The sequence below is a fragment of the Polypterus senegalus genome, chromosome 11, assembly GCF_016835505.1.
Source record: "Polypterus senegalus isolate Bchr_013 chromosome 11, ASM1683550v1, whole genome shotgun sequence".
In the NCBI taxonomy this organism is placed as follows: Eukaryota; Metazoa; Chordata; class Cladistia; order Polypteriformes; family Polypteridae; genus Polypterus; species Polypterus senegalus.
In genome coordinates this window covers 50,692,318-50,719,676 of record NC_053164.1, presented here as the reverse complement: position 1 = coordinate 50,719,676, position 27,359 = coordinate 50,692,318, and the positions used below count along the sequence as shown (strand labels likewise).

At 37.6% G+C, this 27,359-nt stretch overlaps 1 protein-coding gene across 1 annotated transcript in view; it reads left to right on the top strand.

The window, feature by feature from the left end:
- The window catches only part of usp39 (ubiquitin specific peptidase 39), a 49,855-nt gene extending 23,289 nt beyond the window's left edge, over positions 1–26,566 (top strand). The window contains exons 8-13 of the mRNA XM_039768586.1: positions 6,120–6,187; positions 6,469–6,657; positions 15,497–15,639; positions 16,374–16,509; positions 21,442–21,528; positions 26,430–26,566. Of these exons, the coding sequence (XP_039624520.1) occupies positions 6,120–6,187; positions 6,469–6,657; positions 15,497–15,639; positions 16,374–16,509; positions 21,442–21,528; positions 26,430–26,477 (671 nt within the window). The 3' untranslated portion in view covers positions 26,478–26,566. The remainder of the gene's footprint in view (positions 1–6,119; positions 6,188–6,468; positions 6,658–15,496; positions 15,640–16,373; positions 16,510–21,441; positions 21,529–26,429) is intronic.
- The last annotated feature ends 793 nt before the right edge of the window (positions 26,567–27,359 follow it).

Below are 27,359 nucleotides of genomic sequence, written 5' to 3'. Positions count from 1 at the left end.
GGAGGACTGACAGTGCCATCACAGCCGATTAATGGCAGGGACGTCTCACCAGTCTACACAAGACCCACCGCGGCTGTCCCCAAAAGGCGATCATAACGTCACCGAACACATGTCTCTATACTATATAAAAGAAAAAGGCAACTTTCCTTTCTTTACACCTTTTTTCCGTTTATCCCAAACCAAAGCCTTTCTCTCTTAACACTGCAGAGGACACAAAACAATTTTTTTTTAATTTCTGGTAATACCGGTAAGGCACATTACCAGAGGCAGAAATTTGAACGCTCACATAGAAAATGTAATTTCTATACCACAGCCGTCGTGTAGCGCCTTTCAAAATGGATCTACTACTGAGAGATGATCCATATAAACATTTTAGCTGTTGTTAGTACTACTTACCTGTTCTGTTATACCGTCTTTTAAAATGTAGTTAACCCGCAACCACTCGAGTAGTGCTCAATGTACCTGTACTTCTTAAAACGTTAATGTTTTCCTGTTTAATAACTTAGACTATATTTTATTATTTTTCCCTTGCACTCGGTGACCAAAGCTATACACACACATATAGACACATACATATATATACACATATATATACCTGTGTGTATGTTTGTATGTATGTGTATATATATATAATTTTATGTGTGTGTGTATGTAAGTATGTGTGTGTATATATGATGTAGATAGATATGTATATATATATATATATATATATATATATGACAGCAACAATCCAAGCTGTGAGAAAACAGTAAAAAGGAGGCGGTCAGGCGTCATGGTACATTTTCTAATGCAGCTAGATCGAAAACAACTTTGTGACGCTGCCGCCAAATACACAAAACAATTACTTTCACAATCATGTTACATTATTTTTCAAATGTTTCCTTTTCTTTTTCATAACTTCTTTAACACACGACATCGCTGCAAAGCGCGGGTATTCTACTAGTATACTCATAACACTCATAACAGTGACAAAACAATTACATTGACAATCATGTTACGTTATTTTCAAAATGTTTCCTTTTGTTTCTCTTTCCTTCTTTAACACACTACTTCTCCACTGTGAAGCGCGGGTATTCTGCTAGTATATATATATATATATATATATATATATATATATATATTTCCATCCTTTGGGGTGCGAACAGCTGTTGCTGGGGGTGCCAGAATCCATTGAGGAAGAAAAATTAAAAACATTATTTGTACAAAATCTTCATTTATCTATCCAATCCTAAATAATTAAATAGGCAGGCTATTTCATATCAATGCAATACGCTGCTTGTTAAAACGGATGACTGCTAATCTTACGTGCACTTAGTGCTGCGTGGGTATTATGATCGTATTTGTTCAAGTTCTATTTAAATTTTAAATATAAGTAATTTTTATTTGGTCGACAGAAATATGTTTAGTAGGAATGAAAGTTAACTTTAATCATCATTGCATAAATTTTTCTTCACCATAGAAATTTAAAGACTAAATCCAACATCAGGCAGTACGCACTCACTGCACCCACTCTCGCGAATCGAACCTCAGACGTCAGCGCTAAAGGCGAAGCCTCTCATGTTGCGCTTAGGGTGTGTGGTTCGTTTATTTGACAGTATGTAGATCGGGGTGTGTATATATTTATTACTTTTGAGAATGCAACATATAGTTTTGTCCAGAAGGAAAGCAATGTTGCCTCAAATCAATGGCAACCTTTTGTAGGGTGTGTCCCTGAGACGTATTAATTGTCATCGCGAAGCAGAGCCTTACTGGAAATTTGAGGCATTTCAATTAAAATGGAAGATCAGGGGGTATAACGGTGATGCCAGGAATACATTCAGAGTGTGGCGCTCTGCTGTTTTTTTTGTGTAGTTGCCTTCACACAGCCTCTCCGCTGCTTTATAAACGAACGCCATATAAAGCCATCACCTTGTCAATTGTGTAATGTGTTTTTTGAACAGGTTTGATGTATGGAAGTGATCACTCGTACTGCGTTCAGTAAGTTCACGTGAGCTGCTCTCTTGCGTGATGTTGCGATGTCCATGGCTTAATTTAATGTTAAGTAAGACCCGGCACTTAAAAGTTTCTGGCTGCACTCCGGTTGTAATATGACGAAGCTGCGTGAGGTCACTTTTGAGAATGCAAGTATATTTGTCCAGGAGAAAAGCAATCTTGCCTGAAATCAATGGCATCGTTTTGTAGGGTCTGTCCCTGAGACTTATCACTTGTCATCGCGCAGCAGAGCCTTACTGGAAATTGGAGGCATCTGAATTGAAATGGGAGATCAGAGGGGATAAAGGGGAAGCGAGGAATACATTGAGTGTGGAGAAACTGTAGAGACAGGGTGTGTATTAACTTGTGGATTTTTATGTGAGTATTTGGTGGCAGTGTGACGAAGTTGCTTCGGAAGACGGCGTTAGCCGTGGAGCTCAGCTCAGAGCGAAATGAAGTGAATGGGAGGGGAGTTAATGACGTGACTCCCCCACCCGCCTTTAACTGTCAATCCCCCACAAACACAGTCTCTCGGAATTTGCATAAGCACAACCCTTCACCTGCAATTTTAACTTAGTTACAAAGTGATCAAAACTCTCGTTTATATCCTGCGTCCTCTGATTAAACTTGTATCCCGCATTACCGTGGGCATGACAAACACCAGCGGCAGCCTGTCCATGAACTTAATTTAAACTTTAAGTTTACACCGTGCTTTGTTTCCGAAGTAGCAGCACTCATGAATATGGTTGTAAATGTCAGTCGCTCGCTTATTGTTTCGCTGCCTTCTCAATTATATAATGCATGTTTTCTTTAGCGCTTTTTGGAGCTCTTCCTGGTTTTCTACGTACTGCGTTGATAGTCAGTTCACGTGATTAAGTGGGAGGCGTGATGATGTCACACGAAACTCCGCCCCACACAGCCATCCAGCTCATCTCCATTACAGTAAATGGAGAAAAATACCTTCCAGTTATGACCATTACGCGTAGAATTTCGAAATGAAACCTGCCCAACTTTTGTAAGTAAGCTGTAAGGAATGAGCCTGCCAAATTTCAGCCTTCTACCCACACGGGAACTCGGAGAATTAGTGATGAGTCAGTGAGTGAGTGAGTGAATGAGTCAGTCAGTGAGTCAGTCGGTCAGTGAGGGCTTTGCCTTTTATTAGTATAGATTACCTCACTGTAAACTTGCGATAGTTGTAATATTGCACAACCTGTGCCACTTTACAAAGCGAGTATTTACATATGATGACGATATCATTTTTAAGATGAAATGGGGCAAAATATGTTTATTACATTTTACAGAATGTACATTAATGTTGGTACGTTTGAAAGAGACAGTACTGCTGCAATAAATTATTTCATTGAAGGTTGCGCATGGTGCAGCAAGCATCTTGCATGATGCAGGAACAATTTCTGGATGGGGAACCAGTTCGTCACTATCACTGTGTTACCGTGTTCTCATGTTTAATACATGCTCCAAATGATAGAATATGAATACTGACATGATATCAAGTATACATCTCAGTATTTAAATTATTCAGAGAACTGTAATATCACAAATGTAATGGATTCTGTGTCCTGTCAGAAGAAGAGAAAGCCCATTTAAAAAGCATGTAGTGATTCACACACATAGAGCACATAGAAGAACACATACAAAACAAAGCATTTAGCGTGCTACTTTAGTTACAATGGAATTTGAGGGACTAGTAAATGAAACGATTTTAAGATGAAGTTTATGATGTTCTACTTTGATGACAAAATAAAGTACGTGATTAAAGTTGACATTTCGAGCATTTTTACCCACTGTGTCCCAGTTTTTATTTCTTTTCTCTGTACCCTAATAAGCTTTCATATGACACTCAGACGGTGGGCTACTTTCATGGCGACTTTGATATCTGACAACTTCTTTTTTATTTCAGGCACTGTGCGACTTTGTAAACTTGAGCTTTTGAGATTCTCCAACACTCTGTCACTCGATCAACTTCCTTTTGTTGTTGATACCACTGTTTAAACCAACAAATATGTTTTTCCTTGCCTCTACTTGGTATTCACTGAAATTCTATTTTCCCCGGTGCTTTTGCCATTGCCTTTTCACAGAACGCTGAGCTTAAGGGCTATTTATATTGATTTGCATATTCAAAGAGGCCTAATTCTGGGAGGAGTTAGGAAGAAGCAGCAGGTGTGTGCACGTGCGTTACTTTTCACGATGACCAGGATTTATGCAGCGGAAGAACGTGGAAGTTGGCGTGTTCAATTTTGTTCGTACGCCATGTTTTAGTGTGAATTCTATTCACACCGTTATGCACGAGGCCCCAGGTGTTTAGTTTTAAACTAAATAATAAATCAATAATTTCATTCAATTTCCTGTTCAATTACTCTGCATTTATTTATGTACTAGCGACTGGGAGCCCGATCGAATTGGGCTACAAATTCTACATGTGTGAAATCCATACTTTCTCTGCAAAGAATTATTTGTTTAAGTCCATGAAATGATTTTGTTATGATGACACTGATTTGTGCTTAAAATAGACCTTTTCGGCCAATGTAATGAAGAGCTTCCTGTTTAAACGGGGCTGTGAGACATGAACTCAGCTCTTCGGCACACCTCATTTGATTTTTCCCGGCAAACAAATTTTCAAAACAAATCGTATTTTACGACTCTAATCAGAGTCGGAGTAATAATTATGTTGGCGCGGCCATTTTAGATCTGAGATTGGCTAAAATTTAAACAATGACCGTTGTTAATACCCAGCCGTCATTACTCAGTTTGAACCAAACAAATGGCGATATGCTCTAAATTACTTACGGTTCCGGAGCTGTCAAAGATCAGTCTGTTTAAGTCAGTCGACGATGTTAGTCCTGGAAAGTACTCCCCACCAAACCAATGTTCCAAAAACCAACCGAACTTACTGTTATCTGCTCGAACCAACACCGACTTACTATTCTCAGCCGTATAGCGGTGTCACTGGAGCATTCGAACATTCTTAGCCAATCATGCAACACTGCATCTGCGTTTGCCACATTATGCTCTAAATACAGAGGCAGAGTCCCATTACATGGTTCTAACTTGTATTGAGTCGAGGTGTTGATGCGAACACCACATATGGATTGTATCAAATTATATATAAGGATATAATGAATATAAGTGTACTTGATTATATATTATTGTAGAGTGCAATTATTGTATTATATTGTAAAATCTTCAATTGAGTGATTTCCTACATTAATAAACTGAAATTTACATGGAAGAACTGTATGAAATAGTCCATATTGATTTCTTGTAAGTGTAAGGGGAGGGGACAAAAGAATAATTTTTTATGATACTGTCTAAAATAGCATTGTTCATCTACAGTTTAGCTGCAGATAATTTACTTTTTTAATTCTCCTACATTGTATTATTGTATTTTTTTTTCTTTTTTTCACATTTATTTTTATGTTTGAAAGTGTGATATCTAGTACAGTATACTGTACTTTTATTATTCCTTGTTATTCCAGTCATTGATCTGGTTAAGTTCTCATCACATATTGTTTTCTAAATTTCTCATTTGCCATTTAAAATAAAACAAGATGCATCAAAATCTGAACAGACCAATCTGAACAAAAAAATGACTTGGCATTTGTTCTAGGAAAAAAAAATGTACCTCATTGTGTTTGATCATGACTTGGCTAATTCACATATTTTGCTTTTTCTCCTATGCATGCAAATAACATGCCGCAAAAAGTGTATAACACTGATTGTCGTTTGATATTCTAAGCTTGTAATGTATGATGTGCATGCAGGAGGACATTGACACTATTTTTTTTTTTTAAATGATAGTTTGATGACACATTCTTAATTAACCTGATTTAAAGCTCAAAATGTGCTCTTAGTGCATGCTAGCATTTTGTACATGACTAATGGGAGTTCAACCTGATATCTTCTTATTAACAGGAATTGCTTAATTTTGTCCTTTCAGTTTCGTAATATAATAAAAAATTGTGAATAAACCAGACAGCTTTTGAGGCACTAAATGCTGGTTGAACAATTGAGGCGAACCGATTAATATATTCCTGTTTTTCTTTATAAATCATAATTTAATTGGTGGATACTTTAAAAGAGATTTCCCTTTTATTTAGTTATTCATTTATTTATTTATTTGTTCATCATAGCAATTATCACAAAGGTGTTCCAGGGGTCAATGCGCATATTTTGCAAAAAACTACCTCACCCAGATTTGGTAAGTAATGAATAACAATTCTTTAAGAAGACTGATTCTTTCTTAAAAAATTATAATATTTAGTCAGATATATGGTTTGGCTGCACAAGCAAATTGAATCTGTTTAGGAGTTTATTTTACTGCTATGTTGACAGATTATAGATGCACTTTAAGCATACTGTTTGTTTGAAAACATTGATGAGGTAGTGCTTAATGTTAGAACAATTTAACTTTGATACACACACACAATAATGTTTCTATTTTCATGTTTCTAAGTATTTATAACCGTTCTCTGTTTTCAGCCTGCTGAAGAAAAAGAGGCATTGTTGGCAAATGAAGAATATCAAGAGAAAATGTCAGAGTCCTCTTTTTTGTATTTAACTCTTGACCTTCCTACAGCACCCCTGTACAAAGATGAGAAGGAGCAACTTATCATTCCACAAGTTCCGCTTTTTAATATCTTGGCCAAATTTAATGGACTTACTGAAAAGGTGTGTGAACTAATTTTCAATAATTATTTTTCCTATAGCCTCTGACACCCACCATTACACACAGTTAAAGTTAAGTTCAATGAAATGGTTAAAAGTATTATAAAATAGTATTTCAATAGTTTTTTTAAGCTTAGACTTAAAAAATTTTAATAATTAATATGTTTCTGTGCAATAGTTGTGATTTATTTTAATACTGATACATCATTTAGGACTTTATTTCATACAACCTTCTTTAACACTAGAATTACCAGAGCCTACAAAAAAACTCATAGATCCGTCTATTCCATCCCCCAACAGCTGCAGAATGTGCACAAAGTTCTCCCAGCTCATGCCTTGATTGATTATGTGGGAGTGAAGTGCTGGAGTTTTAAAATGGAAATAATAGATCGTTATTTGGAACACATGCATTTCATGTGTGTTCCGTTTGTACAATAATCTGTGTAAACACATTGTTAAAACGTTCATGATCACGATACATACTACCACCCCCTCACCCAGGGATCTGACGCTGATAGTTTTTATTTGAAACTGGGAATAACTGTAGATGTGAGTGGTGTTTTGAGGCAATGGAACTGGACATTCTCTGATCTGGAGGAATTAAAGCTGACACACAAACACTGATGAATCTGCCTTCTTCATATTTCACCGTCACTTGATTTTTTTTATTCAGTTTTATTGAGTGTTCCTGCTCACGCTGAATTAGTATGCACCTTATGGTCTATGATGTCAAAGACGCACTGACAAAAAAAAAAAAACAGAGATATAGGTATATATGATATTTGGTATTATTCATTTTATGACCTGTATAGTACATTTTGGAAAACATTGTGGCACAGATGCAACATTTATTCATATTCATTCGCATAACATCTTGCGCTTGTAATCAGTGACTGTGTGTTCCCCCCCCCCTGATCTTGCCAGTGTCCGCTTATGGGTGCACAGTGCTGTTTCTTTTGTACTCCAGGACATGCAGAGGAAAGAATAGTACAGAGAGGTAAGTTCAGCGCTATATGCAATCATCAAATTCAATGTTAACAGTTCACACACACGCATGGACCGTCCATCCTACATTTACGACGTGTGTACCTGTTGCAATTTGTTGTGGTTTCTATTACACACCTGAAAGAAAGAGGCAATATATGTGACATTTTGAAGAAGTCATGTTATGACCTGAATAGTACCAATCAGAAAACATCATCACACTAATGCAATATTATTTGAAAACGAACAGCGTCAGATCGGGTGTGAATTTATGCTGGCGCTTTTACTTAGAGTCCGATCAGGAGGGGCGGGGAAGCGCGATCGTGATTGAGGGAGTAAAACTGAAAAAAGCTAACTTTTACAAGTACAATAAATTTATACCCAATGTCCCATATATTTGTCTCTTTCTGTTTTTCTCTGTGCTGCATTAACATTGTGCACCAAAAGGTGTGAGCTTATTCAGTGCGCACAGGAACACACATGTGGCCAGATGCTGTGTGCTATAATAAGCTTGACCTGGTGGCGATGAACGCACATGTACTGTGCAAGGCATGTATGGGATCCACTGAGAAAAGAAGGGTGTTCATGGCACACATTGCAGAGGAACTTCGGCGTTGCATCTTACTAGAAAAGGCGATGGAAAAAGAAAAGGGAGGATGCAACATCGACAAGCTTCTGTTTCAAGATAGCCGCTTCCCCCAGGATAGTAAACTGAGTGAGTGTCAGGTGCCCTTTCAGTGTAATAGGAACCAAAGCACAGAGAGAAGTGTGCGCATTGCATCAGGTACACACGTCGTAAATGTAGGAAGGATGGTCCTCGCGTGTGTGTGAACTGTTAACATTTGAATTTCATGATTGCATATAGCGCTGAACTTACCTATCTGTACTATTCTTTCCTCTGCATGTCCTGGCGTACAAAAGAAACAGCACTGTGCACCCAAAAGCGGACACTGGCAAGATCGGGGGGAAAAAAAAAAAACACGTGGTCACTAATTACAAGCGCAAGAAGTTATGCGAATGAAATTGAATAATGTTGCATCCGTGCCTCAATGTTTTCTGAAATGTACTATACGGGTCATAAAATGAAAAATTCCAAATATCATATATACCTATGTCTCTTATTTTTTTTTTGTCAGTGCGTCTGACATCATAGACCATAAGGTGCAAACTAATTCAGCGTGAGCAGGAACACTCAATAAAACTGAATGAAAAAAAATCAACTGACGGTGTGATACGAAGAAGGCAGATTCACCAGCATTTGTGTGTCAGCTTTTATCCCTCCAGATCAGAGAATGTCCAGTTCCATTGCCTAAAAATACCACTCACATCTACAGTTCTTCCCAGTTTCAAATAAAAAGTATCAGTGTCAGATCCCTGGGTGGGGAAGAGGTAGTATGTATCGTGATTGTGACTGAGAGAATAAAAGTGTAGATAAAACATGCTAACTTTCACAAGGACTATAAATGTACACCGTCTGTTACAGATGCAAACCAAATGTATGTGTGTACTAGGGGTGTGCGATATTGGAAAAAAAAAAAATTTCGATATTTTTTAGGACTAATAACGATAATTACAAGATAATGTAATGTATTATTTTAAATTATATTGAATTATATTTTTGTCATCTATAGCTTTACTTATCAGGTCTTATTGTATTTTTAAATGTCATAATAAATAAGATCAATTTAACCTAAACTGCATTTTATAGAGGAACCCCAAATTACTCGCCAATCGCAATATGAAGTCTATGCCCAAAACAGGGTAGCCTCCTCCAGTTATTAATCCGTAGTGCACTGACAACGTTAGCCCCACTGTCTGTTGTCATGCAAACCATGCGGTCTTCTCGCAGTGACCATGATGCCAGCGCATCTTTCAGACCTTGCACAATGATGTCGCCAGTGTGATCTTGTGGAAAGTAGGATGTTTGCACACAAAAGCTTTGCAGTTGCCAGTTTTCGTCAATGAAATGCACCATCGGGGAGAGGTATGGCTCGGATGTTTGGCTTGACCATAAATCCGTTGTTGTGGCAAAATGTGAAACCTTTGGCAGTTTATGCATCAGAGTTTGGCGACACGAATCATACAACTTAGGCAGAGCTGTTTGACTGAAATATTTTTGGCCAGGCAGTGTGTACCTTGGGTCTAAAGTATTCAAAAGTTGTTTAAAACCATTTCTCTCAACCACTTGAATTGGCACCATATCTTTTGCAATGTAATTGGTGACAGTGTTTGTTATGTCATGCCATCTGTTGCTTTTCTTGTCGTAAGGCACATTTTTGCAGAATGAGTCCGCTAAAGTTTGCTGAGTTGTTTTTGTGCTTGTACCTTGTTTACTTTAGACTTGTGCTGGACAGTTGACTCCTTAAGCTTTTCGTATTCTTTGTATTCTGTGCAGTGGTTAGTTCGCAAATGGTGAAACAAGTTAGTTGTCGAGCTGTCTTTAACGGCAACCGATTTACCACATAGTTTGCAGATTGCTGTCTTTTGAGCAACATCAGTCTATTCAAAACCAAACCACTGCCATGCAAGTGAGAATGAACCACGTCTGGCAATTAACTCTGACGATGTAGATGGCGAGGCTGTTTTATTATCTGGCGCTGTTTGTTCACTCATTTTAAGGCAGGGAGCGACGCTAATTTGCAGCTTTCTGGACGTGCATGCCTACGTAACTCGCTTTGCACATGCGCAGTGGTCTATACTGTTGCATTAGTGAATGAACTCTGTGTTTCTTTTTTTGCAAAGCGAGTTACATACTTGATAATTTAATCTTGCACATCGTTAAACAGCAATTAAGATATAATCGTAAGCGATGTATATCACATACGCCTAGTGTGTACTGTATAATGTTAACAATAAGAGCAGCTTACTACTGAAAACGGCAAATATAGGAGGCAGTCGTAATCGAACCGGGAACTCTTGATCACAAGTCAGCAAATCTTACCGCTACACCACGGAAGCTGTTGTCTTATCCTTGAACCTTTTGTGAAAGTGCTTATTTGATCTTTGGACTTCAGGCTTCACACATTATATAGTTTATGCCAACATTTTGTCATTTACTACTAAAATATGAAAAACGTTTCTATTTTAACAAAGTGTTTACACAGATTATTGTACAAGCGGAACATGCATGAAATGCATGTGTTCCAAATAACGATCTATTATTTCCACTCTAAAACTCCAGCACTTCACTCCCAGATAATCAATCAAGGCATGAGCTTGGAGAACTTTGTGCACGTTCTGCAGCTGTTGGGGGATGGAACAGTAGGCTGCTTGCTGCTTGTTTATCGGCACATTTGCAGGACAAAAAACACTGACAGAGAGGTGCGAATGGATTTAAGGAGGGCCGGATCTATGAGTTTTTTCGTAGGCTCTCGTAATTCTACTGTTAAGCTTGAGTAGGTAAATCATGTAGAAGTAATTAATAACTTGTATTCATTCAACAGTGTTTACACTGTCTAGGGGCTATATCTGTAACCTAGGAATAGGAAGTCAAACAATGTCAGATTCAAATTGTAAATACTAAATTATATGTATTAGGCCTGGGCAAGTTAACGCGTTATTATCACGTTAACGCATCAATTAACGGCGGCAATTATTTTATTGCGCGTAAACGCAGTTTGTGTTGTTATTATTATTTATTTTGAAAGCCTCGGTCTCGATAGCGATTGATAGAGATCAGTGATCTTCTTGTTACATTGCTTTTCGATACGCTTTTGCTAGAAGAAAAGTTAGTTTTGTTGATTTGACCTCAATTCCCTGCACGTGCATGAGTAGCAAAGAGCAAACAGCTTCTGAAATGGCATGTGGAGAGATACCAAAGTGATCAAAACAAAACTTTTGTATTATTACTGAATCGGACTCTGATTTGTCAGACTCGATTTTGATGCAAGTGATCTGGAAATGTAGGTTGAAAACGAAAGTGAGGTACCGGCATCAGTTGATCAGTCCCCTGCTGATCATGATGCTGAGCACATTTGTGTAGCTGATGCACCTATGGCAGTATTCGCCTGGAAGTACAGACATTTATGATGACAGGAGGTACAAACCATATTGCCTTACTGCAACTGCCACCCGCGCACTCCTGTCTCACAAAGAAAGCCAGGTAGCCAGCCTGCCATGCATTTCTTCTGGCTGTCGAGCCGCTGTTGCTGCAAACAGTTGCCAACAGCAGGCAAAACAGGCAGCAACAGACATTTTATGTTGATTTATGTATGAAACCATTGCTTTGTGTGCTTTTCAGAAAACTGAGTTTTTTGGAAAACATATTAGCCCTCAAAGACTTGCTACTGAACATGGAGTGTTTATGCTGCTCCCTGATAAAAGAAAGTGTTTCTGCTGGTACCTGTTAAGATAAAAAAGAAAACAAATATACAAATGTTAACTTGCTGTTGCTCGTAAGGTGCCTGTTATAATGTTGTGATTGTGGCTCTGGACCCTGAGGGTAACTTGTTTTTCTATAACAAACAAACATTAATGCCCTGGCAGTGGCAAATAGCTTTGGTTTTATATTTGATTTGATTACATTAATGTTTAAGTTCAGGTTTACAAGAAATATTTTAACTGCTACTATGTAAAGGGAATACTGCTGTTCAAAAGCACCTTATTTATTTTAAGCATTTGCAAACCAAATACACACAGTACACTATGTTTGAGTTCATTATTGACTTTTGATCATATCAATGTAATTGGTGTTATTATCTGCATTTATATATATACACACAGTGCATCTGGAAAGTATTCACTGCGCATCACTTTTTCCACATTTTGTTATGTTACAGCCTTATTCCAAAATGGATTAAATTCATTTTTTATCCTCAGAATTCTACTCACAACACCCTACAATGACAACGTGAAAAAAGTTTACTTGAGGTTTTTGCAAATTTATTAAAAATAAAAAAACTGAGTAATCACATGTACATAAGTATTCACAGCCTTTGCTCAATACTTTGTCAATGCACCTTTGGAAGCAATTACAGCCTCAAGTCTTTTTGAATATGATGCCACAAGCTTGGCACACCTATCCTTGGCCAGTTTCGCCCATTACTCTTTGCAACACCTCTCAAGCTCCATCAGGTTGGGTGGGAAGCGTCGGTGCACAGCCATTTTATGATCTCTCCAGAGATGTTCAATCGGATTCAAGTCTGGGCTCTGGCTGGGCCACTCAAGGACATTCACAGAGTTGTCCTGAAGCCATTCCTTTGATATCTTGGCTGTGTGCCTAGGGTTGTTGTCCTGCTGAAAGATGAACCGTCACCCCAGTCTGAGGTCAAGAGCACTTTGGAGCAGGTTTTCATCCAGGATGTCTCTGTACATTGCTGCAGTCATCTTTCCCTTTATCCTGACTAGTCTCCCAGTTCGTGCCGCTGAAAAACATCCCCACAACATGATGCTGCCACCACCATGCTTCACTGTAGGGATGGTATTTGCCTGGTGATGAGCGGTGCCTGGTTTCCTCCAAACGTGACGCCTGGCATTCACACCAAAGAGTTCAATCTTTGTCTCATCAGACCAGAGAATTTTGTTTCTCATGGTCTGAGAGTCCTTCAGGTGCCTTTTGGCAAACTCCAGGCGGGCTGCCATGTGCCTTTTACTAAGGAGTGGCTTCCGTCTGGCCACTCTACCATACAGGCCTGATTGGTGGATTGCTGCAGAGATGGTTGTCCTTCTGGAAGTTTCTCCTCTCTCCACAGAGGACCTCTGGAGCACTGACAGAGTGACCATCGGGTTCTTGGTCACTTAATTGACTAAGGCCCTTCTCCCCCGATCGCTCAGTTTAGATGGCCGGCCAGCTCTAGGAAGAGTCCTGGTGGTTTCGAACTTCTTCCACTTACGGATGATGGAGGCCACTGTGCTCATTGGGACCTTCAAAGCAGCAGAAATTTTTCTGTAACCTTCCCCAAATTTGTGCCTCGAGACAATCCTGTCTCGGAGTTCTACAGACAATTCCTTTGACTTCATGCTTGGTTTGTGCTCTGACATGAACTGTCAACTGTGAGACCTTATATAGACAGGTGTGTGCCTTTCCAAATCATGTCCAATCAACTGAATTTACCACAGGTGGACTCCAATTAAGCTGCAGAAACATCTCAAGGATGATCAGGGGAAACAGGATGCACCTGAGCTCAGTTTTGAGCATCATGGCAAAGGCTGTGAATACTTACGTACATATTATTTCTCAATTTTTTTATTTTTAATAAATTTACAAAAACCTCAAGTAAACTTTTTTCACATTGTCATTATGGGGTGTTGTGTGTAGAATTCTTAGGAAAAAAATGAGTTTAATCCATTTTGGAATAAGGCTGTAACATAACAAAATGTGGAAAAGTGATGCTGTGAATACTTTCGGATGCACTATATATATATATATATATATATATATATATATATATATATATATATATATATATATATATATATATATATATATATATATATATATATATATATATATATATATATATATATATATATATATAATCATAATCTGAGGCAAAACCTCTGACATTCTGCTGCAGCAACTGGTTTACTTACTTGACAGGGTGGACATCGGAGTATTACATTCATAGGTCTGAATTGCAATGGAAGTGAAGGTCTGTGATACAGTTTGTATATTTGTAGCTAGTAATCCGAAAAGGGAGAAAATTAATCATGTATCTTAAAATAGTTTTTTATTACTAAGCTTTTGACAACCTACCAGGTGTCCTCATCAGAGGAAAACAATTAGACATAATGGAATCAAAGGCAATAGATAGCAAATGAGGAGGTGGGGAATCAGAGGGTATTGGTTATAAAGTCTTTTATTATTTAGGTTTCCTTCTTTTTAAGCCTCCATATGCTGAGGTCATGACCAGTTGTCTGTTAATAGCATTTTCATTTGAGATCCATGATTTAGCCAGCTTCCTGGCAATTTTAGTAGTAGCCCTGAATTTTATTTTCACCGTGTCCCAGTTTAACAAACGTATGTCTGGTTGAAGTTTTTTATGTGTGTATATCAGAGATCTGTGGTCCTTGCTTCTGACAGCGTTGCGATGTTCTTATGAGGTGCACATTTTGATTATAACTTATTTTGTGTATCATTTGATTAGGTAATAATTGTTAAATAATTAAAAGGTGACACATATGCACAATATCAAAGAAAATAATATGAAGTTAAATTTCCCAGAAAAGATTTATTGTTAAATGAAAATATGTTCCAAGTTATATTTGTATTGTTACTGAGATCTGGTTCACTATGTTGCATAAGTAAATGGCTCTAGTGTGTTATACTTTATGATCACATGCAGAAATTTTGCCTGCGAGTCTCAATATCTACCTGTCAGAATTTGCTTCTTGGAAGGGCTGTCAGCAGTATGTGTCATTGGAACATTTTGTGTCTGTAGTTATCACCATTTTCATCTCTCAGTCTGCACATATGTAGTGATACGTAATTAAGATACAATTGCAGGGTGTTCAGCTTTTATGACTTTCTAGTAAAATGTTTTTGCACACTGCTGGCGACAGTGCCTCTAGATGAAATGGAGTACCCTGGTTGAAGGTAATTGATTAGCTGCTAAACCCGTTTATAGCTAAACTGCCTTGTTCTACCGTAGTACATAGTCTGGGTGTGATTTCCTTTGACCACTGATTTTTAGTTTTATTTCATATGTGACGAAAGTTTGATTTTTCAAGCAGCATGCTTTTTTTTTTTTGATGTGTTAAGGTATTGTAGATGTAACAGCACAGTATGTACAAAAGCATGTATGTCAGCACAGTATTATAAAATTTCTATTAAACTATTATTTTCAGCCTGTCATTTTGATGACTGAACAGTGTACATTTTTAAAGTAACATATAATAAATTAAAAATTTACTTTCACAGGAATATAAAACATATAAGGAGAACTTCCTGAAGCGCTTCCAGCTTACAAAGCTTCCACCATACCTCATTTTCTACATTAAAAGATTCACAAAAAACAACTTTTTTGTTGAAAAAAACCCTACTATTGTCAACTTCCCAATTACGTAAGTATCACTATGTTTGTTGTTATATTATAAATCACATATACGTCTATTAATGTTGCATGAGTTTCATACTAACGGAAATATTACAACACACTTGCAACAACATGCAAGAAAGATCAAAGTCCGCTAGTTTCTAACATTGTATTGCCATCATTTATAAACTGTAAATGCATACGCAGCTGTTGTAACTATGGTTCAATGCAAACCAAAATTTTTATGTAAAACTGTAAATAGTATTTTTATGCAGAGCCTTAAAAATCAGTTTATTTTAATGTAATGTGAAATTGTAAAACTGTCTCTGTTATTGCTCTAAGATTGTCTGCATTTTTTATGTGCAACAATATTAATGACATTTACCATTTGAATGTAATCCAGCCATTCTTTTAACCTACTGCATTCAGAACAGGTTTACATGGCACCAGTACATATCTTGGAACGAATTAGCTCCAGATGGTTCATTGCTTGGCCCACTCATGCTCCTCAGTCACTTGCTTTTTGCCATTTTGAGTTTTCAGCTTGTGATAACTAGTGTAAGATTTCAGAGGCAGAAACTGGACTGAGAGTAACACAGTAATACTAATACAGTAAAATACGCGTAGGAAACCTGTTACAGAAACTGTAAAAGATGTACCTTAAGTTTATTTGTAATGCATTTTGCATTGCAGTATGGGCTATTTTAAAGAGAGATTCACAAAAAGAAATTTAACAAGAAATTTTCTTTCTGTCCACTACAGAAGCGTTGATTTGCGTGAGTACCTCGCCGAAGAAGTCCAGGCTACAGAGAAAAACGCAACTTATGACCTAATTGCTAATGTGGTCCATGATGGAAAACCTACTGAAGGCTCCTACAGAATTCATGTGCTACACCACGTAAGACACTGATTTATTTATTTACAGTGCATCCGGAAAGTATTCACAGCGCATCACTTTTTCCATGTTTTGTTATGTTACAGCCTTATTCCAAAATGGATTAAATTCATTTTTTTCCTAAGAATTCTACACATAATACTCCATAATGACAATCTGAAAAAAGTTTACTTGAGATTTTTGCAAATTTTTTAAAAATAAAAAAAATTGAGAAAGCGCATGTAGATAAGTATTCACAGCCTTTGCCAAGAAGCTCAAAATTGAGCTCTGGTGCATCCTGTTTCCCCTGATCATCCTTGAGATGTTTCTGCAACTTAATTGGAGTCCACCTGTGGTAAATTCAGTTGATTGGAGATGATTTGGAAAGGCACACACCAGAATATATGAGGTCCCACAGTTGACAGTTCATGTCAGAGCACAAACCAAGCATGAAGTCAAAGGAATTGTCTGTAGACCTCCGAGACAGGATTGTCTCGAGGCACAAATCTGGGGAAGGTTACAGAAAAATTTCTGCTGCTTTGAAGGCCCCAATGAGCACAGTGGCCTCCATCATCCGTAAGTTCGAAGAAGTTCGAAATCACCAGGGGCCTCGTGTATAAATGGTGCGTACGTACAGAAATGTTGCATAAGAACTTTTCCACGTTCAAATCGTGATGTATAAAACCTACACTTGGCGTAAAGCCATGCATTTTTTCACAGTACCTCATACCTTGTCATACGCAAGTTCTCCACTCAGTTTTTTCAGACTGGCGGCACCCAGTGTCAAAGCAGTGCTACTGTTCCTGTGTGGTTAAACCTTATTTTCCTGATGCAGCTTTATAAATACACTGAAACTATATTGTTTCAGTGTAACGCATCTGATTGTAATTAACTTGTAACAATATAATGGTCCAGGGAATAGCCATAGTATTCCAAATACCATAACCGCTTTACCGTTGTTACTCTAACTGTACTTTCTTCTTTCAGCTGCTCCCGTTAGGAGTTGCCACAGCGGATCATCTTTTTCTATATTACTCTCACTGCACCACTTGGAGTATTTATATTACTGTATCTGAGTGTGAATCACAGCAGCAGCTGATTGGAAAGAGAATTATCGATATACAGCTTCAAGTACACACTGTCTCAGCCACGGCAAAACGTTTCAAAGCCTTTCTTGTACAGACCTCGCTGTTCAGAAACAGTTTCATCCCAAGAACTATAAACGCACTCAATCAATTGCTCCTTGTAGAACTGTTTGTACTTATAAGTACAATCACCCCACTGTAAACCTGCACTACAGTTATAATATCGCACAACCTGAGCCACTTTATAAAGCGCGTATTTACATATGATGACGATATCATTTTTAATGTGAAATGCAGCAAAATATGTTTATTATATTATACAGATAAAACTTTAACTTCATTTAAATAATCTATTTTCTTCACTGGGAGTGTCGTGAAGGATAGAATAATTAAACATGTACTATGAAGATATTTCAATGTTCCTTAAACGTTTTGAAGAATCGGCGCTCCCCAATTCTGATTGGGTATTTGGGGAAAGAAAAGCAAGGACTGCAGTGGCGGCTACGCCAATATATATTGAATATAAAACAGAAAGAGAAAATAACACAGCTAAAAACGCAGCGACAAATTTCGGCAAAAGTTAAATGCTTGTGTCATGAGCCCGAGGTGGCTATGCAGTGTCCGCAACGGACGTGTCCATCCACCGTGCATGAAGTACATTACTTACATTGGCGGGCGAAGGAGCCACCGATTCTTCCTCTGCCCAGTGCCACCACAAGCCTAGAGCCGCCCCTGAGTACTGCTGCAATAAATTATTTAATTGAAGGTCGTACACAGTCACTACGGCGTGAAATCCATGTTTAATAACGTGCTTTAACTCCTATCATCATAAAAATATCACGTATACATCTCAGTATTTTAGATATTCAGAGAGCTGTAATATCACAAATGTAATGGATTCTGTGTCCAATTGGAGGAAGAGAGCCGGTTTAAGAAGCAAGTAGTAATTCACACACATAGAGCACATAGAAGATCAAATAAAAAACAAAGCATTTAACATGCTACTTTAATTACGATGTCATTTGAGAAACTGGTTAATTAAACGATTTTAAGATGACTTTAGTGACAAAATAAACTACGTGATTAAAGTGGAAATGTCGAGATTGAAGTTGACATTTCGTGCTTTTTCCTCACTGTGTGCCTTTTTTTCTCTGTACCCTAATAAGCTTTCATATGACACTCAGACAGTGGGCTACAACTCATCTTTTCACGGCGACTTTGATATGTGACTTCTTTTTTATTTCTGGCACTGTGCGATTTTGTGAACGTGACCTTTAAAGTTTCTCCAACACGCTATGTCACTCGATGAACTTCCTTTTGTTGATTATACCACGGTTTATTTGAACAAATAGTATGTTTTTCCTTTGCCTCCACTTGGTATTCGCTGAAATTCTTATATTTTCCCCCGTGCTTTTCCCATTGTCTTTTCACAGAAGGCTGAGCTTAAGGGCGATTTATATTGATTTGTATATTCAAAGAGGCGTAATTCTGGGAGGAGTTGGGGCGTTACATAAAGCGCGTGCACGAGTGTTACTTTTCACGCTGATCAGGATTTATATAGCGGAAGAACGTGGAAGTTGGAGTTGGATTTTTCTGTGCGTAAGCACATTTCGGCTTTTGTTTTTACGCCATGTTATAGTGCGAGTTCTACGCACGGCGTTATACATGAGGCCCCAGGACTCTTCCTAGAGCTGGCCGGCGATCTAAACTGAGCGATCGGGGGAGAAGGGCCTTAGTCAGCTAAGTGACCAAGAACCCGATGGTCACTCTGTCAGAACTCCAGTGGTCCTCTGTGGAGAGAGGAGAACCTTCCAGAAGGACAACCATCTCTGCAGCAATCCACCAATCAGGCCTGTATGGCAGAATGGCCAGACAGAAGCCACTCCTTAGTAAAAGGCACATGGCAGCCTGCCTGGAGTTTGCCAACAGGCACCTGAAGGACTCTCAGACCATGAGAAACAAAATTCTCTGGTCTGATGAGACAAAGATTGAATTCTTTGCTGTGAATGCCAGGCTTCACATTTGGAGGAAACCAGGCACCGCTCATCACCAGGCCAATACCATCCCTACAGTGAAGCATGGTGGTGGCAGCATTATGCTGTGGGGATGTTTTTCAGCGGCAGGAACTGGGAGACTAGTCAGGATAAAGGGAAAGATGACTGCAGCAATGTACAGAGACATCCTGGATGAAAACCTGCTCCAGAGCGCTCTTGACCTCAGACTGGGGCGACGGTTCATCTTTCAGCAGGACAATGACCCTAAGCACACAGCCAAGATATCAAAGGAGTGGCTTCAGGACAACTCTGAATGTCCTTGAGTGGCCCAGCCAGAGCCCAGACTTGAATCTGATTGAACATCTCTGGAGAGATATTAAAATGGCTGTGCACCGACACTTCCCATCCAACCTGATGGAGCTTGAGAGGTGCTGCAAAGAGGAATGGGCGAAACTGGCCAAGGATAGGTGTGCCAAGCTTGTGGCATCATATTCAAAAAGACTTTGAGGCTGTAATTGCTGCCAAAGGTGCATCAACAAAGTATTGAGCAAAGGCTGTGAATACTTATGTACATGTGATTTATCAGTTTTTTTATTTTTAATAAATTTGCAAAAACCTCAAGTAAACTTTTTTCACGTTGTCATTGTAGGGTGTTGTGTGTAGAATTCTAAGGAAAAAAATTTAATTTAATCCATTTTGGAATAGGGCTGTAACATAACAAAATGTGGAAAAAGTGATGCGCTCTGAATGCTTTCCAGATGCACTGTATTTATTTATTTTTGTGTGCTCATAATAACCAGCTGTAGTCAGTAGGATATTATTATGTTGGGTACACTATAGTTGGTGTAAAAACAAAGGTCAATTTAATACAATAGTAGGAAATTTTGAGCATTCAAACTCATTGAAGCTGATTCAGTGGATAGTTATAAATAAGAACATTCCATTAAAGACATGGAGGAGGGTTGCATTCATTGACACTAATGCAGATGCTGAAGAAAGACTGAAAACTTTTAAGTTCATACGATTCTCCATTGCTTGGGATCTCTCATAGTCCTTTAGTAACATTACCAGACTTGATAAGGAGACTTCACATCACCTTTATTTTATTTTGAGAAGGCTTGGTAAACTCTAATCTTCTCCCACAACTTCATTACCTTCTACAGATGCACAGTGGAGAGCATGCTGGCTAGCTACTGTTTATTGCGTTTTGGCATGGCACCTCCTCTGTGGAAGACTACAGGGCTTTGCAGCAGGTGATTTAAATAACCTGGGTCATCAATGGAGACAAGCTGCTGTCCATACAAGAATATTTATGATAAGACATGCATGAAGAAATTGCCTTCCATCATCTCAGACTCCACATATGCTAGAAAAAAAAACTCTAATTGATGCTGTATTATTGATGCCATACAGCCCACTCACAAACATGTTTTCTGCATGGGCTATTAAACTGCTAACTCCCGTGCAGCTATCTGCTTGACCTGTGACCAAGGCTATATTACGTAAGCACCAGCACCACCAATGTTTCTGCATAAGCAAATCTGTGTTATTCAGACTCCTTAATTCTGTTACTGTATTGACCCATTGTTACTGTCTGATCAATGTTATATGTTTGTTTTTATTTAATATAATTAGTTTTATTGATTTTTTTTCTCATTTTTATTGACATTACTAAATAAAGCAATTTGTGTCTTCTATGTCACCATACCATATCCTGAATTTTTGCTGCATGTTTCTTCACCAGTAATACCAATCATTAAATACTTTTCATTGTACTGTATTTATATAGTGACAGTAAACCTAATTGAATTGATTTATTTTCTTTCTAGTCATCTATTTGCCCCACCTAAACTTCCCCCCTCCTTTTACGTTAACAGGGTACCGGAAAGTGGTATGAACTACAAGACTTGCAAGTGACAGACATTCTTCCTCAGATGATCACACTTTCTGAAGCTTACATTCAGGTATGGTCAGTTTGAGGTATTTTAATTATGTAGACAAAATCACTAAAGAAAACGAGGTAGTTATTAAAATGTAGTCATGTTTTGCGTCATATGGATTTAGCAGATTATTTTCTAACCTTGTTTGTACATATGTAGCAAAGGGACTGAGTGACCAACTGTTTTGTGTTGAATAAAGATTTGCCATCCTGTATTTTTTAGACCTCCAAGAAATGATTTTTTATCAGAATGTACTAGCCTGATATGTTTTAATATAGTGATGTCTTTAAATGGTAATTTCTGAACATCATTTGAGACAGTGTATTCTTTTATGTTCTACGTAATAGTAAACTAAAGGATTCTAGAATCTTTTAATAGGAGTTCATTACACAGATTGCACATTTAGGACATTAATGTGTTTTTGCACTTACCTGCTTATTAAGGAAAGCAATTTTTTAAATATTATTGGGACTGGAATTACACAGGGATGACATTATCATTATCCTTGTGAAAGTGTGTGGCTTAAAATTCAATTTAGGAAATACACAATGTTTGTGTAAATGAAATAACATGTATAGTATCTGTTAGCCGTGTCATCTAAGATATTTTATAAAAGTTTTATGTGAAGATTCAAAAGCATATAACCGTTTTCATGAAAATCAGAAGTTATTAATGTCAAATTACAGCAACTCAAAATAGGCAGATTTATTGTCTGTCTTATTCTTGGCAAATTCTTCTATGTACTGTACTGGAAGATCACATTGACCACGATGTGCCTCTAGAAGGCATACTAGCATGACAAAGTATCCATAATTTATTCCATGTTTTAGGCTAATGTAGGTGTTTGGTTGATGAACATTGTGACCTGTGGTGTAAGATATATGCTCCATCTGTTCTCCTGTTTTGTATTGCAATGTCTTCTTTCACTTTTTGTCCACTTTCTCTCATTTGTTTGTTCGCTCCGCATGGGGTAGGCACAAAGTGGCTAATAAAGAAACTTGATTCAGCCTGCTTCTAAATTTTTTGGTCATTTAAATTCACCATGTAAAAAGGGGAATAAAGTAAAAAGCAATTTGAATGGTGGACAAGGTAAATATTGTTCAGCTAGATATGACCTATTTATTTATGTTACATGCGTGGCACTTACATCCCCAGAAAATACCAAATAGCAATTGACCATCTTACAAATATTGATCACTCCTTTATTAGGGGATTTTACATATTCTGAAAAGGAAGTACTAAAACAACACAAAAAGCCATGTCACTGCTCCAGTAGGAACTAAGAAAAAAAAAACAAAAAAAAACTGTTAGAGCCAATTAGCCCTTTGGTTCTAAATATGTTTTAAAAACTTAAATAATTTTCTTGTACAAAAGATGAAATGTTGGAAAAATATACTGCCCCATGTGCTTTTAAAGCACCATAAGTAGTACAACTAAAAGTAAAACCATCAATGCCTAAAACAGTTAAAGCAGCATGTGCTCACTGACATCGATAACTGTTGTAAATGATAATAAATATTGCCTTTTGTATGCACCATATTGTGTTCTGAATACAAGAAAGTTCTGACACTTTTGTCTTGTTGTGAACATACATACTACACACGTCAGCATCTCAGTCTCACTAAGGTACGCTTTCTCTGCTCACTGGTTGACTATAACCTTGCTGCTCCTTCCTTGCCTGTGTTACTAAAGGGGCAACCATCAGTGGGGGAGTACTTACTGGATCATGGGAAGGACAAGTGAGAAAGGGTTTCAAAACCCATTTTACAGAGATCTGTCAGAAGTCACTTTCTTGTGATTCAGTTGGACAAATTTGTTTTATAAAATAGCCTCCTTGTCTAATTGCAGGTCTATGTTGAAACTTTGTTTTTTTTTCATAAAGCACACTGGGATTAGAAATAAGGATAGGTGTATTCTCAAAATGACTTAGGTTCTGGCTCCAGTAACCTTTGACTTTCTGCTATAGCACTGGGTACAAGACAGGAACCAGAACTGGATGGGGACAACAATCCATTGCATAGCCCAATCATATACATATCCACAATCACACACAAGTTCAGTATAGTCTATAACGAATCTAACCTGCATGTTCTTGGGGATGTTGGAGGAAAACTGGAGTGCTAGAATAAATACGTGAAAACAAAGATAGTGGCCAAGTTGTTGGATTTGAACCCAGGATGCTGAATCCTTGAGGCAGCAGACAGTGTTAAGATAACCATTGTGCGAATGTACTACTCATAGTTTAAAACTGTAAACAATTGTACTGGGCAAAATGGACAACCAACATCAGTTTCTCACTGAAAATGAAAATGGCATTTTTTAAGTATTTCAATCTGGTTTTAAGACACACAGTGTGCATTTTTAAGTGTTCTAAATCGGGTGTCAAACTCCAGGCCTGGAGGGCCGTAGTGGCTGCAGGTTTTCATTCTAACCCTTTTCCTAATCAACGAGCAGTTTTCACTGCTAATTAACTTCTTTTTCCCTGTCATTTTAATAACCCTGTTTTTAAGGATTCAGTGTTCTGAATTGATTTGTTTCTTCATTAATTGGCACCCAAACAGAACCGAGATGTGAAATGAGCCAACCGATGACCAGCTAAATTGGAATGTCAAACTCCAGCCAATTTCACACCAACCAGTTTCTTAATGAGAAGCCATTTCTTGCTGTTAATTAAACTCGTTATGTAATTCCATGGCTCATTGCTGCTCTCATTCTCCCACAGCAGACATTTCCAAAACTGTTGATTTTCTGTTTTTCCTAAGAACACCATCAATATGTTTTGGTAACCTGAGAGATCAACCTTACTGAGAACTTCACTTTTCTTTATTTTCAGATATTGTGTGATGGGCACCGGTGAGCTGGTCATGTGGCATCTTATTTTGTGTCTCATTATTGTTTGGCTGCTCTTTAAAAAAAAAAAAAGAAACAACTAAGGGGCCTGAATCAAGTTAATTAAAATTAAGGCAAAATAAGTTAATTAGCAGCAAAAATTGGTCATTAATTAAGAAGGTGGTCAGAATGAAAACCTGCAGCCACTGCGGCCCTCCAGGACTGGTGTTTGACACCTGTGTTCTAAATGATCTTTTATTAATAAGTGAGTCTGGGGATACTGCTTTCTTGTTGCTGTTAGATCTAACTGGCCATTTGATACAGTTAACAGTGGCATCCTCATTGCCTGTCTAAGCAGTATGTGGGTATACAAGGAACTGCTTTGAAATGGTTCAAGTCATACCTCACAGGCAGAAGCTTTTCAGTCAGCCTGGGCAATCTCTTCTCATCCTCGACTCCTATCACTTGCGGGGTCCCTCAAGGATCTATTCTGGGGTCTGTTCTTTTTTCACTGTATATGTTGTCCTTAGTATCCACTTTAAAAAAAAAAAAAAAGTACAATATTTCTTTTCATTGCTTAGCAGATGACACACACATATATTTTCCACTTAAACGGATCAAAACAGATTCTCATAAACCTTTACTGAAATTTCGGGAAGATATTAAAATATTTTTAAATGTTAAATTTTCTTAGTTTAAAAAAACAAAACAAAACATAGATTGTATGTTTTGGACTTTCTGATCTTTCTTGTGCTACAGAAATTAATCTTGACCCTTTGACAACCTACTGTAAACCCTTTGCAAAAAATCTTTGTCTTTGTGATAGTGCCCTCAAATTTGATAAACAAATTAACTCTGTTTTTAATGCCTGTTTCTGTCAGCTTAGATCAAGCCCTATTTTTCAGTACATGATTTTGAAACATTAATTCATACATTTGTCTTTTCTCGGACTAACTATTGCAACTCACTATACATTGGAGTTAATCAATCCCTTGTTTGTCTTCAGCTAGTCCAGGACGCTGCTGCCAGGCTTCTAACAGGTGCATGAAAACCAAATCACATCACTCCAGTCTTAGCTTCTCTTCACTGGCTTCCTGTTTGCTACAGGATTGAGTTTGACATTTTACTGTTTGTCTTTAAGTCCTTGAGTGGTTTAGCCCCCTTTTATCTTACTGACCTCTTACACCCTTATTCTCCTTCATGGTCACTGAAGTGCTCTGACCAGAAGGTTTTGGTCGTGCCAAGTTCTAGACGTAAGCTTAGAGGGGACCATGCTTTTGCTGTAGCTGCGCCTAAGCTTTGGAATAGTCTACCTTTTTATATTGGGTCAGCACCAAGTTTGGTCACTTTTAAATTGCACCTGAAAACCTATCTTTTTGCCTTAGCTTTATAAACTTGTATTTTAATGTGTTGCTTTCTCTCTCCCTCTTTATGGAATTTATTTATTTATGGATTTTTGTATTTATGGAAGCTGTACAGCACTTTGGTCAACTTCTGTTGTTATAAATGTGCTTTATAAATAGAATTGACTTGACTTGAAATATTGTTTTAGTAAATTTTTGAAGTTATATTTCTAAAAAAACAAAATCACATTGGGCTTAAATTTGAGACACGGGCAGATGAGTTAGCTAACCTACCTACATTTTCTACTAGCAAATAAAGCATCTGAGTGTACTTCATGAACTGCTGGAAACTGGGTTTGAAGACTAACAGTGCATGCAGTGTATTCAGTGTAAAACTGTCTTCAGAAAAATAGAGCACACAAGCAAATGCCTGGTCCCATCCTTTGCACCTCCTTTGATGTCTTCCTTTGCCTTAAGGTGTCCCCTTCTATTCTTTTTTGTTCACCTCCTGTGTAACTTCAAATTCAGAAGCCCTACCTTTTGACATTTATTATATCTTCACTTCTTGATAATGAAAAAGTGTCAAATTATTTATATTTCCCTGAATTTACTTTGAATGTGAAATCTCTTATGTAAGTGGATCTAAATACAGTATATCTGCAGCTAGAAACTAGTCTAACAAAAGAGCCACTGTGCATTTTTTTATGAAAAAAATGTATAGCAACTGAAGTAATTTTGCATTCTTCTTTTTAGATCTGGAAAAGACGAGAAGATGATGAGACCAATCAACAGGGAGCATGATTTGCCTCGCCATTCTGGACACACATATATATTTTTTTTACTTTTCAAATTTACTAAATACTGGAGTGAATAAAAAGAAAATGCCCAAAGACTGTAAAAATATGTACTTTACTCCTTGATACAACATGATTTTTCCAGTTTTTCTTCAAATTTAATCAGAGCATAAGAAATTGTAGGGTCAAATTTATGGAATTTTTAGGAAAGAGAAAGGCAGAGTAGATGGAGACAAGAAGAACTTAAATTCTTATCCAGAATGTTTACTCTAGGCCAAAGGGTAAGTACACAGTGGTAAAACTCCATATTCCATAGTGACATACCTGCCTGTGTCCTATTGTGCATCAAAGTGATATGTGTAATGGAGGGCATTTTAGAGTTCTAAAGGCAGCGTGAAAGGAGCTACTGTGGCGTGGGTACTGCCAGGGGGTGCTGTAACAACTTGTAGATTTTTATTTTTTGTAATGTAGTAACTAAATGCATTGCTTCTATCGCCATTTGTTGGAATGACAAATGCAGTGCATTTTATTGTTGGAATGACAAAAGCAATGCATTTTATTACTACAAATGTTTGACTTCTGCTATTTGTTGAAATGACAGAGACATAGAAAGTGGACAGACACACATACTGTACACATAGACACTTATTCTTTTAAGGTGAATATGACCTACAATCTGGCAGGTGAAAACTAGTATGCAGTATATTTTATATTTTCTGAGTGTAGGTAGAAAACCTTTTAGTAATATAAAAAGCTGAAATCCTTCATAGTGCACATTTAGGATTTTTCAGTGGCACAAGTAATATGCAAAATGTCAGCTAAGAGTTGTGTGGATTTATTATCCTAGATTAGTACATATGCATTTAAGGCAGGTCTTAGATTTAATGGA